General features: G+C 38.4%; 1 protein-coding gene across 1 annotated transcript in view; it reads left to right on the forward strand.

Annotated features, from left to right (window-relative positions):
• The window catches only part of LOC118853723 (sodium/hydrogen exchanger 9B1-like), a 66,785-nt gene extending 53,648 nt beyond the window's left edge, over nucleotides 1-13,137 (forward strand). The window contains exons 9-11 of the mRNA XM_036763907.1: nucleotides 5,995-6,103; nucleotides 6,719-6,855; nucleotides 12,934-13,137. Coding sequence (XP_036619802.1) covers nucleotides 5,995-6,103; nucleotides 6,719-6,855; nucleotides 12,934-13,137 — 450 coding nt within the window. The remainder of the gene's footprint in view (nucleotides 1-5,994; nucleotides 6,104-6,718; nucleotides 6,856-12,933) is intronic.
• Nucleotides 13,138-14,151: the final 1,014 nt, after the last annotated feature.

Below are 14,151 nucleotides of genomic sequence, written 5' to 3' on the forward strand. Positions count from 1 at the left end.
GTATCCCCAGTGCTTAGCATAGTGTCTGGCATATAGCAGGCAATTAATAAATGTTTATTGAATTAAATTGAACCATAGGCTCACTGGGACCTGTTTTCAGAGAAGTATCCCAGCATTGCCTAGGCAGTATAAACTGAGAGTGAGAGAGCGAGAGTGAGAGCAAGAGAGCGAGAGCGAGAGCGAGAGAGAGAGAGAGAGAGAGGGAGAGAGAGAGGGAGATTTATTAGGGTAAGAACTAAAGTCAATGCACTTTTCTTGAATGAGGTTATGGAGAAAGTATATAATCCAAAGTCTTTCAGTGAAAGAGTCTAAAAGGTGCCAAAATGCAAATAGAGTAGAGTTAAAGCGATGCTGTTGAACATATGTCTCTCCAAGATAGAGAGGAAGTATGTGTGTATATATGTGCACCTGTAGACATTAATTAGTCTCCCTTTTCTCCCCAGGCTACTCTTGAGAGATCAAGTTATAAACACCCTAGGAAGAGGAAAGGAGAAGTACATGTTTTATGCAACACTTGTTATGGCAGCTCCTTCTGTAGCAAAATATTCTTTGTTTTACCCCTTATTTTCTGCTAGATGCCAAGAACAGATGGATGTGGGCCTGGGTGTGAGGAAAGTATTTGGCTAATGGAAAATGCCAAGTCAGAGGGTCAAATGAGGTCATAAACTCTGGTGGGAATTTTAAAAGAGAAAAGCAGTCTTTTGGCTGGCCGCCCCCTCTCTCTGGCTATAGGAACAATCTTCCTCCTGAGAGAGGGGACTCTGTCTTTCGCTTTTTCAGTTCAAGCTCGCAATATAGGTTTAGAAAGTGGTCCTCTTTTGACTTGAGTCGTGATTCCCCCGCAACCCCCCAGTACAGCACAATAGCAGAAGATCCAGAAAACGCTCCAGTGATTAGACTGTGATGTATCTCACAGCATCTTCATCTTTCTGAAAGCTAGGAGGACAATGAAAACTCACAAATGCAATAAATGGTGGTCATTTACAAGTCCAGCCAGATGACAAAATCTAGCCTCACACACCAAAATTCTGGGGGAGTCTCATCCTCTACCAGCACAGACTTTGGGAACACTAGTTTTGATTGGGGGTGGGGGGGGGAGGCAAGGAACTGAGGTTTCAGACTTCAACTCCAAATAACAGATTTTCTGCTATTCCGGAGCTTTAAAGGGGACTGCTAATTTTAGTGTTCCTTTTAGTAAAGAGGTTAGTGTAGTAAATAGCTCATTTATATGTAAATGAGAAATCTTTTTAGGTCTCTCAAAGTTGAGGAAAAAATTATTAGAATATCAGTGGAAGGGAGACAGACAGGCTGCAAATGAACCATCAATTATTAGGGGAATCTTTGTATCCCAGAACCAAGGCACTAAAAAGAAAGATGAGGAGATAACATAACCAAGCCAATCCTGTCTGCACTTGAGGACCTGAGAAGGAGCTCAGGACTGAGAGCAGCTCAGTCTCCTGCACCTGGGCAGTAAGTACAAGAGCCCTTGAACAGCTCAAGCATGCATTGCCACCTTGTGGCTTTTTTAGGTTTTGCGTGCTAAGTAGCCACCTGGAGCTTGCCCTCCTCCACACTAGTCAATGAAAGACTCTGTTATACGTGTCAGAGTGAGGCGTGGTGTTGGATTTCAAAGACACAATCACGAAGAAAGGACAGTTGATCTTTGAGAGTAGGAAGGCAAGAAGTAATTGTGGCTGTTAAGGTCTGTTGTTCCCAGGGAGTTCTACTGATAGAAATTGTGGATGTGATTACTGTACTAGTTATGATCAGTGATGTTCCCTAAGGAACAAAGGTACAAAGGAGACACCATAGGAGTAGAGGAGGGGCAAAAATCCCAATTTTCAAAAACAAAAGAGGGGGATGTCAAGAAAGAGAGTCTATGATCTGTAGGCCAATGAGCTTGCTGTTAATTCTCATCAAAACTCTAGAATGCACCAATAAAGTGATGGTTTTTACTTTAGAAGAAAATAAACAATTACTACGAAGCAGTAGGAGTTCAATTAAAAACAAGTCTGCAAATGCAGAGATCCATGAGGTGAATAGAAAACACTGTTAAAAGATTTGTTCACAAGGATGAAATGCACCTAAAAGAATGACTACTTTTAAAATTCTTATTTTTATTTCATTTTTGCTTTTTTTCCTCATCTTTTTTTGTTGATGTGGGGAGGTCCCAGTAATGAACTTCCTCTACCCAAACAGGTCGGCCCTTCCTGTGTATCTTCATCTGAGAGAGCTACCTTGCCAACTAAGAGCCATGGCCAGGATCAGCCAGCCAGTACGTGTCAGAGGCAGGACTTAAACCCAAGTCTCCTTGGCTCCAAGGCCAGCTCTCTACACTATACTTATTATTTTTTTTTTGTACAATCACTAGACTGATCAATCAAGGAAGTTCCATAGGTGACATGATCAGATTTCAGCGAGGCATTTGACTGAATCTCTCATGTGCTCCTTGTGGCCTGGATGATGACATTTAGGTGGATTCTGAACCAGTAGAATGACAGGACTCAAGAGTGTTGATTAATGAGACAGTTCAACTTGGGAAGTTATTTTTCTTAAGAAAGCACTGAAGAGTGCTTAAAAGCTCTGTCTTGGACACATACTGGCATATATTTTTATCAGTGACTTCTCAGGGGGTCCCAAAAGGCTTAATGCAGTTTTAAGCTTTAATATCCTCGATGGTTTGCTTTTAAGATTTGCAGATGTTACAAGACTGGAGGTTGAGATGGAGAACAGATATGCTTACATATCCTCTAGATGAAAAGAACATGATTCTCACACAACAACCTGGAATCATAGGCCAGTTATCCAGTAAGATGGAATTTCAAATTAAGTCAACAAGCATTTATTAAGCATTTACTGTGTGCTAGGCATTGTGCTAATCACTGAAAATTAGAAAGACAAAAATAGTCCTTTTCCTCAAATAGCTCATATTCTAATGGGGGAAACAACATGCATGCAACTATATACATACACAATATATGCAGGGTAAATTGAAGATAGTGTCAAAGGAAAAACTCTAGTATTGAGAGGAACCAGGAAAGAATGCTTGTAGAATGTGGGATTTGAGCTAAGGTTTGAAGGAAGCTAGGGAAGCCAGGGGATGAAGATAAGGAGGAAGAGAATTTCAGGCATGCAAGACAGCCAGGGGAAAGGCACTGACTTGGGAGATGGAGTGTCATGTTCAAGGAAGAATGAGGAGGCCAGTGTTCCTGGATCTCAGACTATACGGAGGGGAGTAAGGTGTAAGAAGACTGAAAAAGTAGGAAGGGGCCAGGTTATGAAGGGTTTTAAGAGCCAAAAAGAGGGTTTCCTGTTCGATCCTGGAAGTGATAGGAAGCCACTGGAGTGTATTGAGGAAGGGGTTGACATAATTAAGCATATGTTCTAGGAAGGTAGCTTTCACATTTGGGTTAAAAAAGCTGTACAAATATACAAATTTTATGTGAAAGATTAGGAGCTTCATTGGATTGCAGCCTAAATATGAGACAACAACATGATGCGGCAGCCCAAAATTTATTGTGGTAGTGGTTTGCTACTTTCTTCTCCAGCTCATTTTATAGATGAGGAAACTGAGACAAACAGCATGGTCACACAGCTAGTAAGCATCTTGGGCCAGATTTGAATTTAGGAAGATGAGTCTTCTTGACTCCAGGGTTGGCACTCTATCCACTGTGCCACGTAGGCACCCAACCTAACATTATAATTATAATATCTACAACAAAGTAAGGGATGGTCTACTCTGGTCAGACCATATCTGAAATACTATGTTCATTTCTAGGTGTCACATTTTAGGTAGGGAAACCTAAGAGGATATAACACTAGCAGCTAGGGGGACCAGAAAAGACCATCTATAGGTTTTTGATATGAGTCTTAAAGAAAACAGGGATTCCATATGTAGTGTCATGTGCAAAGAAAAATACTAGGCCAGTTTAGCTGTATCATAGTGTGCAAGGGGCAGTAGAATTGAAATTAGAAAGGGAAGAAGGGGTCAGGTTGTGAAAGGATTTTGTATTTGGCTTTAGGACAGGGTTTCTTAACCCAGAGTCCATGTACTTGTTTTTAGATAGCTAGATAGATGGATGGATGGATGGATGGATGATAAATTTTGATATAACTGCTTTCTTTTGCAATTTATATATTTAAAAATATTATTCTGAGGAGTCTATAGGCTTTACCAGACAACCATAGGGATCCATGACACAAAAAAGGTAGGTAGGTAGATAGATAGATAGATAGATAGATAGATGGATGGATAATGATAGATTTCAGTATAATTGCTTTCTTTTGTAATTTATATATTTAAAAATATTATTCTGAGGAGTTTGTAGGCTTTACTAGACTGCCAAAGAGATCCATGACACAAAAAAGGTAAGAACATGACACAAAAAGGTTAAGAACCCCAACGTTCATTGTTCTATTTTGGACATGTTGAATTTGAACTATAGGACATCCAGTTCAAAATGTCCAATAGGCAATTGATGATGTGGGACTGGTCCTTAGAAGAGCAACTATGGGTGGATAAATAGATCTGGGAACCATCTCCACAGAGATATATATAGAGGATTTTGCCTTGGAAAACAGAAGGGCAACCTAATCATCAGATTGGAATGGGGAAGAACATAGTGAGAAGTAATGACAGATAAACGTGAGATGATGAGACAGGAAGAGGAAGGGGTTCTCAATTTTTTTTAATGAAGTATGAGTTGGGAGGTGGTGTGGGAGACTTAAGAAAAGGTCTGGAACAACTACTGTGATGAATGGGATTAATGATCAATTAGGGAGGAGGAGTAGGAGAATTGCCTTGTTGAAGTGAGGGCTCAGTTAAGATTAACTAGCGTATATTTGTAGTGGATCCAGTCATCATGGTTTCATGCTCAGTTGACCAGCTCACAAGTATAGTAGAAAGAGGCAGATAATGGGAATAATCCAGGGCTGGAGTTTGCCAAGGTGTGGGCAGCAAGAGGATGAGGGAACTAACGATGCAAGAAGAACAAATAGTGTAGAGTTGAATTGGTTCACCGAAGGATCTAGACTGTGGAAAGAGCAGAGTGTGTAACCACTGGGAAAGAATTAAGGGAAAAAGGAATTGGAAGTCATAGTGAGGAAGAGGACTAAGTTTAGGAGGAGTGGAATATAGGGAGAGATGGAAAGATAAGCAATTTTGATCAGAGAGAGGAAATTCAGAGCTCTTAGACATGGAAGTACAACTCTTGTGGGTGATGGCAAAATCAAGGGCATGGCCATCCCTATGTGTAGCTGAGGTAGAGTGGAAGAAGAAGTCATGGGAAGTGAAGAGCAACTGGGCAATTAGGGAATTTGAGAAATATCAGTATGTATGAGGAAGTTCCCTAGAATAAGAGAGCTCAGCAGTCAGCCCAGCCTCCTCATTTTGCAGATGTGGAAGTGGAAACACAAGAGTTGAAGAGAAAACAGTATTAATAGACATGTTTCACAAGGATAAAATGCACATAAAAGAATGACTACTTTCTAAAATTCTTGTTTTTGTTTTATTTTTTGCTTTTTCCTCATCTTCTTTGGTTTCCAAATGTAGAGGGATAGGGACTAGAATAAGGATTGGACCTGTAATTTTGTTGATGTGGGGAAGTCCCAGTGAGGAACTTTCTCTACCCAAATAGGTCAGCCCCTTCTGTATGTCTTCATCTGAGAGAGCTGCCTTGCCAAATGTGAGGCTAAGGGCCATGGCCAGCAACACCCAGCGAGTATATGTCAGAGGCAGGACTTGAACCTAAGTCTTCTTGGCTCCAGGGCCAGCTCTCAGTCTACACTACACTTGCCTCTCTTCAAAATCTAGAGCAGTACAAAAACAAGTCTACTAAATTATCAGTCTGGTGCAAATGGGCTGGAAAAGGGTTGCTCTCCCAGAACTGGACTTTTTCCAAGATTGAAATATCAAATATTTATAATGAAATAAAATTATGTCTAATGTGCCTCAGTTCTCTAATAACTTATCCATTTATTTTCCTTTTCTCACAGGCAAGAGTGCAACAAATAGTTGCAAATTCATGGCTAGTTTTTCAACCACTTCTTTTTGGCCTGGTTGGAGCAGAGGTGTCTGTTGAGAATCTTGAATCAAATACGATTGGTAAGACATTAAAGAAGAAGTTTTTAGGAATATTGAATAAAATAATACCTTGGAGTTTCTTTTACATTGTCCCCCTTGCCCTTTCTTTAACTTGTTCAGCAGTACAAGCTATATTCAACATATTCGGGGTTTTTTTATGTGTTATAAACAAATATTGCTCGAAGTAGCCAATCTGAATGATTTGGAAACATAAAATCAGAAGGGATTTCTATCTATAGATCATTTTAAAAGCCAAGCTGACATGATAAGCACCTTTCTTTATGTGAAAGCTCAGGTGTCTGTTGACATAAAATGACAGAAACGTTGCCTCTCCTGGTATTTATGTTATCACCATAACCTGGTACTATTTTGTACTCCATCAATGGAATCATTTTTACCAGAGCCAGCAACAGTAAGTTTTGTTTTCTATTCAATCATATTTGCATTTCTTTATTTTTTAAATTTAAAAAAAGGACATAATGATAATACGTGTGAAAATGCTTTGAAACATAAAAAAACAATGCAAAACTAAGGTGTTATTGCCATGGTTGGCAATTAGTTATCCTCAAGAAGTTCTTCTTGGCTAATAGGTTGTCAATATGAATGATTAACTCAGGCTTTTTGAATTTGTTCTAGGCATCTGTGTTGGTACACTGAGCTTGTCTCTGTTGGTTCGAATTTTTGCCACATTCTTATTGGTGTCTTTTGCTGGTTTTTCATACAAGGAAAGAATTTTTGTTGCCTTGTCATGGCTCCCCAAAGCCACTGTTCAGGTAAGGATGGGAAAGAACAGTTAATGATACTAATTGCTTGTGTATGGCTCTTGGAATTACTGAATTATGGTGGTCATTTTGAGTTGTCTACTAGAAGCCCGATAGACAGGCAAATAGATAGCGTTCTAATCACAAAATGAAAGAGAACCAGCACAGTTCAATGGATTCAGAATGGTTAGATGGCCAAAACATGTTCCTTACAGGTTCAGCATCGACTTGGAAGGAGGGCTGTAGTGTTTGACCCTGTAGTGCTTAGCATTTTTATCAGTGACTTAGATATAATCCTAGAGTGTAAACTTTTTATATTCCCTAGTGATCTTGAGATGGGATGCATTCCCAGATTTAACATACTTGGTAGGTAGGTTGGCAGTGTGGGTGGGAGAGAGTGTTAGCCTTCAGGTAACCCTTGGAACTCTGTGATTCAGAACTTTGGAAATAATTTGAAAAAGCCAAGCTACCTAATAATGTTGATATATTCTTTTAAAAATTTCACTTTCAAGAGGAAAACTCCTTATTTTTATGAGAGATATTTTTCAAAATACTAGAAAGCAACACTTTGCTATTCAAAATGTAAATTAGGCTTTGAAATAAGAGGTACTTTTTCTGACTTGAGTGTGATCGATAGAGTCACCTGTTATGTTCTGAATGTCTCAAAGTCTATAAGTCTTCTAAAATTACTGCCTTTTATTGACATTTCCATACCAATCTCCTAACTGCATAGATTATACCCACAAGCACTTATTACAATGAATAGAATTGAATCTTTTCACTATTTCCTTCCTTCAGAACCTCTTCCATAAACCTTGTAAATGTTACAAAATTTCTTGAAATTTAACTAAAGTAAAACTACTTCCTTCATCTCAGTTTTCCACTTTTAATCAGTGCCACAGAAAGTTATAGAGTAGAGAGGAGATGGCCTACCCTTCACTCACATCATGCTGTTGTTGGCCTCAAGCAGGCAGGTTTTGGTGCAGTGGGAAAAGCATGGACTCTGGAACCAGAAGCTCTGGGTTTAAATCCTGCCTCTGATGCATATTACCTGGATGACCTTGGGAAAGTCACCCAACCTTCCTAAATTTCAGTTTCCTCATCTGTAAAATGAGGGGATTGGAGTAGAAGGCCTTCAAGGTCACTTACAACTTGACTTCTCTGATTATTAGCCTCAAGCTTGTTGTTTTGTCAATTAGCCATATCTAACTCTTTGTGACCCCATTTACAATTTTCTTGGTGAAGATACTGGAGTGATTTGCCATTTCCTTCTCAGCTCATTTTATAGATGAGGAAACAGGCAAACAGGGTTAAGTGACTTGCCCAGGGTCATACACTTAGTATCAGTTAGTGTCAGAGGTTGGATTCTGCCCTAGCCTCAAGCAGAGGTGCACGAAAAGGAAGGGGAAGGTAGCTTGAGGCTAATGATGATTCTATTTGCTCTGACCTCCTAAGTCTTGCCCAGCATAAACTAAGCTCTTTCAGGAACAAAAATTATAAAATAGAATTGATCCATTGTACAGGTAGATGTGATCCAGTTATTAGCAAAGTCTGGTCAACTCTTTATCCTCAGTATGGATGAAATGGATAGAGTGGACAAATGGAATCTTCAGCTATATCCAAGGTTAGAACTTACCCCTTCCACCCCAACTCCCATGAAAAAGTAGCCAGATGGACTCTTCTTGCTCCACTGTGTGGTAGAGATGCTAATGAAAATGACAGATGAGAAGATGAAGAGGTACAGATAACCCACAGCTAGAAAATCAGGACCTGAATAATAGTTTATTCTCTGTCTGAAGAAAAGCTGTTCAAATTTAACCACTGGCAGGAGGCAATAGTCATCAGGTATTTGGGTTCAAAAAACAGAAAGTTGTCAAAACTACTCAACTACAACTTTTTATTGCTGTGGTCACTCCTAAACTAGCTGAGGTATAGGACAACTGTTCTTCATTTTGCAGGTATATGCAGAAAGTGTATCCTTGATTGATCCCTTAAAAAAAACTTAAGGTAATTTTACAACTGAATTAGAAAATATAAATAGATGGGATTATGGAAAAAATGTTTTAAAATTATTTTAATGAATGATGTTGAAAGACAGTAGTGGGTACCTTGAAAACCAAAATATTGAATACCTTGGATATAATTAATACTTCTGCTTCCTCCCCCTCCCCCCACCTTCACCCCCACCAAAATCAGTCTAAATAAATAGGTGTTTGATCTTTTGAAATCGGAAAACAAAAATGCCATTCCTCAATCTTCCTAGATAATCTGACAACTGTAGTTCATCCTGGGAAACCTCAAGCCATTCCAGGTGTTTGAAAGCCCTGTGGTACAATATTTCTTGAATTTTTTGAGATATGAAAACACATTTACTAGGCAAGGTATACCTTTGAGCCTCATTTTTCTTGTCTGTAAAATGGAATAATAATACTTATACTAATTATAATATAACATACTTCATATGGTTGTTGGGGGAAAGCATTTTGTATAACTTAAAGGGCTCTTTAAGTATGAGTTGTTTCTAAGAGAAAAAAGAGAATAGAGGAAATTTGAAAAAAACATTAACCTCCTTGAGAGCAGAGATGGCTTTCTGTCTTTGTATCCCCAGTGCCTAGCACATAATAGACACTTAATAAATGCCTGTTGATTGGCTGATTGAAGGTCCTGAATCCTCTTAGGTACAGTATAGGTATATGTGTGTACAGGTATATATACATGTAACAACAATGCTGCTTGCAGCTGCTGTGGAGGTATAAGACCAACAATGCCAACACACAGGAGGGCTGCTAGCACAAGTTCTTGGATCTTATTTTCTAAGAAAAGCAACTTTATGGGGTTTACAATCTCACTTTAATTAAACATACATATATCATTCTCTTAGTTCAGGGAAAAAAGTCAGCACCCTGAACTTCAGAGAAAACACAAACAGAAATTACAAGCAGAAATTAAACAGAGAAAATAACACAAATCAACAGACAGAGTTTCTAGCTGTCTGACCATTACATACATACATAGTTACCAGTGAGAGAAGCACCAACATCTGAGCTTTCAAAGCCAGGGGTGGGGGTGGGGGGGACTCCTTAACGGCTACCCAGAGTCTCGTCTGGCCGAGTCACAGGAACACTCTTCCAGTGAGTGAGCTCACAAGCAAAACGCTAACCTCAGCATATATATACACTTCTTCAGGGTCAGAGGGTGTCACAACCATGTGATTCAAACCCGTGTGACTTAGGCTTTCTTGTGACCCAAGCAGGTCATCAAAGATTCTTGATTCAATCAAAGACTCTTGATTGAAATAAAGACAAGACTCAATCAAAGGCATTTGATCACCCCGGTGCTAAGAAGCATTCCAAAAAGAAAAAACAGCAAAAAGTCCCACCCTGCTTGCCACCACAGTACAGTACATAGTATAGGTATATGTGTGTGTGTCTATGTATTGAGGCAGCCTGGTGTAGGGGACATAGAACTGTCCTTGGAAACAGAAAAGACCTGGTTCCAACTGTGACTTCTGACACATGATGGTCATATGACATGGGGCAAGTCACTTAAGCTGTTCATGCTCTAAGCAGCTAAGTCAAAGAGAATTTGGCAGCCCACTTTGGTGAGAGAGAGTTCCCTATTCCCTTGAAATCACAGGCCCAGCCCCTGTCTTTGTCTGTGTGTGTGTTACTTAAATTACCTAGATAACCTAGCTGAATGAGTATTTGGTGGTCAGTTTCACTTATTAGATTTTGTTGTTCCATGTTTCCCACAGTTCTCTGTTTCAATGTGAGTGTGAACTGTGTTTTACAGAATCATTAGCACATGTACATTTTCCTCTCAAGCTCGTCATTTCCAAAGTACTAAAAAACCTACAACTTTTGAATAAGAATTGATTCATCAGGAGACTAACATTACTAGGAAATTAGACACAGGACTGAAAAAATTGTCTCAATTTGGCAAAATGCCTAAAGCCTCAGAAGCCATAACTACTTAACCAGGGTTAAAATGCCAAGATTGTTGAATACAAAGAAATTTAATTCTTTCAAGAATCTTTGATGTACATTAGTTTTCAGTCTGTAGTAGTTGAAACTTCTGAATTTACATACTGGTTTCTTTTGATTTGGTACTTCATTTGGTATTGCAAAGGTAAAAATTAAAGTTTTAAACTATTTTGAAAACTAATTTCAGAAATTTCAAGGTTCTTCATTTATCGAGCATGTATTCAGGGACTGCCATGTGCCAGGCAATGTTGATAGACACTGAAGATACAAAGAAAAAAATAAAATAAAATAGTTCTTGCCCTCAGGGAGCTCACATTTTGTTAAGATTAGGGAGAGGAGGAGGACACGTATAATTAAATACAAAACACAAAAATTAAATACAAAATACAAAGTAGATACAAAGGATTCAGACTTGAGGCACCAGTAACTGGGAGCATCTGGATAGTTATCCTTTAAGAGCTGAAGCTTGAATTAAGTCAGGAATTCTAAGAAGTAAGGGTCAGGAGGAAGTGCCCTCTAGATATGCCAAAGACATGGAGATAGAATATGGAATATTATATATGGGGAACAGAAAGCAAGTTTCAGGTGCCTCAGTTCAAGTATTTATTGAATGTCTGTGCCTGTGGGTGTGCAGAAGTACATATATAAAGATAAAGATCTTACCCTTTAAAAGATTAGTCTTTAAGGGACACCAGGAAGCACATAAAGAATGGAGAATCAGATAGATATAAAATAATATCTAATGAATGTACTAAGTGGAATATAATCAAGTACCAAAATTTGCAGTTAAGACAATGTATTACAGGTGGAGAGGAAGAGGAAAGGCCAGTGTTAACTAGAATTGTAAGTGAAGGTTTCATAGAGGATCTAGAACCTGTGATGGGAATTGAAGGATAGTTAAAACCTAGCTAGGTGAAGACGGATGAAGAGGGAGAATAGCAAGAGCAAAGTTAAAGAGGCAGAAATAAACATTAGAGTGTATATTAAGTACCTCCAATGTGTCACACACTGACTCTACCAGGATGGGACACAAGCACAAAAATGAGCTGGTCTCTGCCCTTCAGGAAGTGACATTCTATCAAAGTGGCACAGTAGCTAGGAAAGTGTTCCCCCTACCTACCACCTGAAATTTCATCAAGCTGATGCTCTGCCACTTTAGCAATTCCCTCTCAGGAAGCTACAACCCATTACTTTGCTTAGAGCCCTCACATAACTCTCTCAGACTCTCTGGTGCAGATCGGGAGCCAATCTGCCTTGGCACCTTACACCAATAAAATCACAGATCTGGTCAAAAAAGAAAAGGTCACATCTGGCAGGTCAATGACTCTGAGAGTGACTCATTTTTACATATTATAGATATATATTTACATATTATATATATATATATATATATATTATAGGTATATAGGTGTAACATATCTATTGTTATATTAGCGATCTGATGTTATACCATTATCCTGCCCCTCCACCCCTCTTTTTTTCCTCTAAAATTAACCTTAAAAGCCCTGTATATTATTCCTTCGTTCTTCCACCAAATGCCTTAAAGAAAAATGCTGAAGGTTCCTAGATTTCTTTTTCTCGGAAAAGCTACTGTGTTACCTAATTCTCACTTAGTCTGATACCAAAGGTAATTCAGTTGATCATAGATTTTGTGTTGTAGAGGACCATAGAGGAAATCTAATTCAACCCAGTGAGGAAATCAAGGAAATGGGCCAGAGAAGGAAGTGACTCCCTCACTCACCTCCCTACTCACACAAGTAGCAAGAAGTAAAGCCAAGATCCGAATCCAGATGGTTGGACTCAAAGTCCAAGGTTCTTTTCTCTACATCACGTTTCTTGTTCTTTATGAGAGCAGCCCTAGAATGGAATGTTTATTTCTTAAGCGTTTTCAGTATTTTTTATTTATTTTTTCCTTTTTGAATAACGAACTGACACTTTATGAACTGGTACGTTTATATTCCTTAACATGATAAACTTATCATGTCCCAACCATACTAAATGCTGGTTATTTTAATAATCAAGGAAGGTTTTATGCTTTTTCTTAAATATAAATGATTTATTTAACTTTTTTTTCTTACTGCTTCAAACTTTTCCCTCCTAAACATAGGCTGTATTAGGACCTCTTGCTTTAGAAGAAACAAGAACTAAGAACTTTCCTCAATTGGAAGTGTATGCAAAGAACGTGATGACCATGGCATTTCTGGCAATCTTGATTACGGCTCCAAATGGGGCACTACTCATTGGCTTAGTGGGGCCTAAAGTGCTTTCATTAGATAAGCCTAATGAAGCAGGAGAAACTGTTTCACATTAGATGGGAGAAAGAGACACTTTTTTCAAAAAGTGAGAAACATTTTTACCACCTGTATCTGTTAATAAAATTCTGAAACTGAAAGGAAAGCGAAAATTAAGTAATGGGAGCAAGACCTAAGACTGGTACACACCCATAATTTAATTACATTGCTTTTTCTACTGTTTTCCTCTTCAATTTTCTACCATCTTCTTTCGCACAAATTAGTATGGCTTAACTACAGCTTAGTGGAAGACATGATCACTGTTTAGAAACTCCTGCAAGGTGTGGCTAGAAATAACTACAGAAAGAAAATTATAGCATAAAGTGATCAAGCAGGCCTAAAAGGAGTAGGAACAAAATGCACCAAGCAAAAGAACAAAGAACAAAACAAAACAAATACTGCTCTGCTGAATATTAGGGAGGGTAGAGGTTGAAGGTAACAAAAAAACACTACATTGCTATTCATAAGTAAATCTCTCAAGAGACATGAAAATCTCAAGAGACATGTTAAATCAGTGGGCTGCGAGAGGTATCAGCAAAATACTGCAAGTGAGAAAACAGTTCAGCTTTGAACAGATCAACTTATTGTTAGAATTTCTCTTTCATTAGAAAGCTGGTCTTAGTGGACCCCTGAATAGATCCTGTTTCAAGACTAGAGAAAGAACAAAGTTATAGTTTGACTACTTCTACCCTATCCTTAACAAATGAAACACTGTTCAAATAATGATTTCAAGCCAATGTTATTTGCAGCTATGAAAAAATATATTAAAATGGAAGTAAACAGAAATTTCATGTTTTTTCATTTCTTACGAAGAAAAAAAAAACATTCTGGCATTGAGAGCAAGTTGTTTTTAAGACTCTTCAGAACTAAAACTGTCACAGACTCCATTGTAGTGTTTACAATATTTTCATTTTCCTTTCTGGTACCAAAGACTTTTTATCTTACATACTTGTGGAGTGAACTGATTATGTCTTGTGCTGTGCTCAAAGTAGAGACCATCCTAAAAAGTCACAATCCATTTGTCCTTAAGATTT

The sequence above is a fragment of the Trichosurus vulpecula genome, chromosome 6 (assembly GCF_011100635.1).
Source record: "Trichosurus vulpecula isolate mTriVul1 chromosome 6, mTriVul1.pri, whole genome shotgun sequence".
Taxonomy (NCBI): domain Eukaryota; kingdom Metazoa; phylum Chordata; class Mammalia; order Diprotodontia; family Phalangeridae; genus Trichosurus; species Trichosurus vulpecula.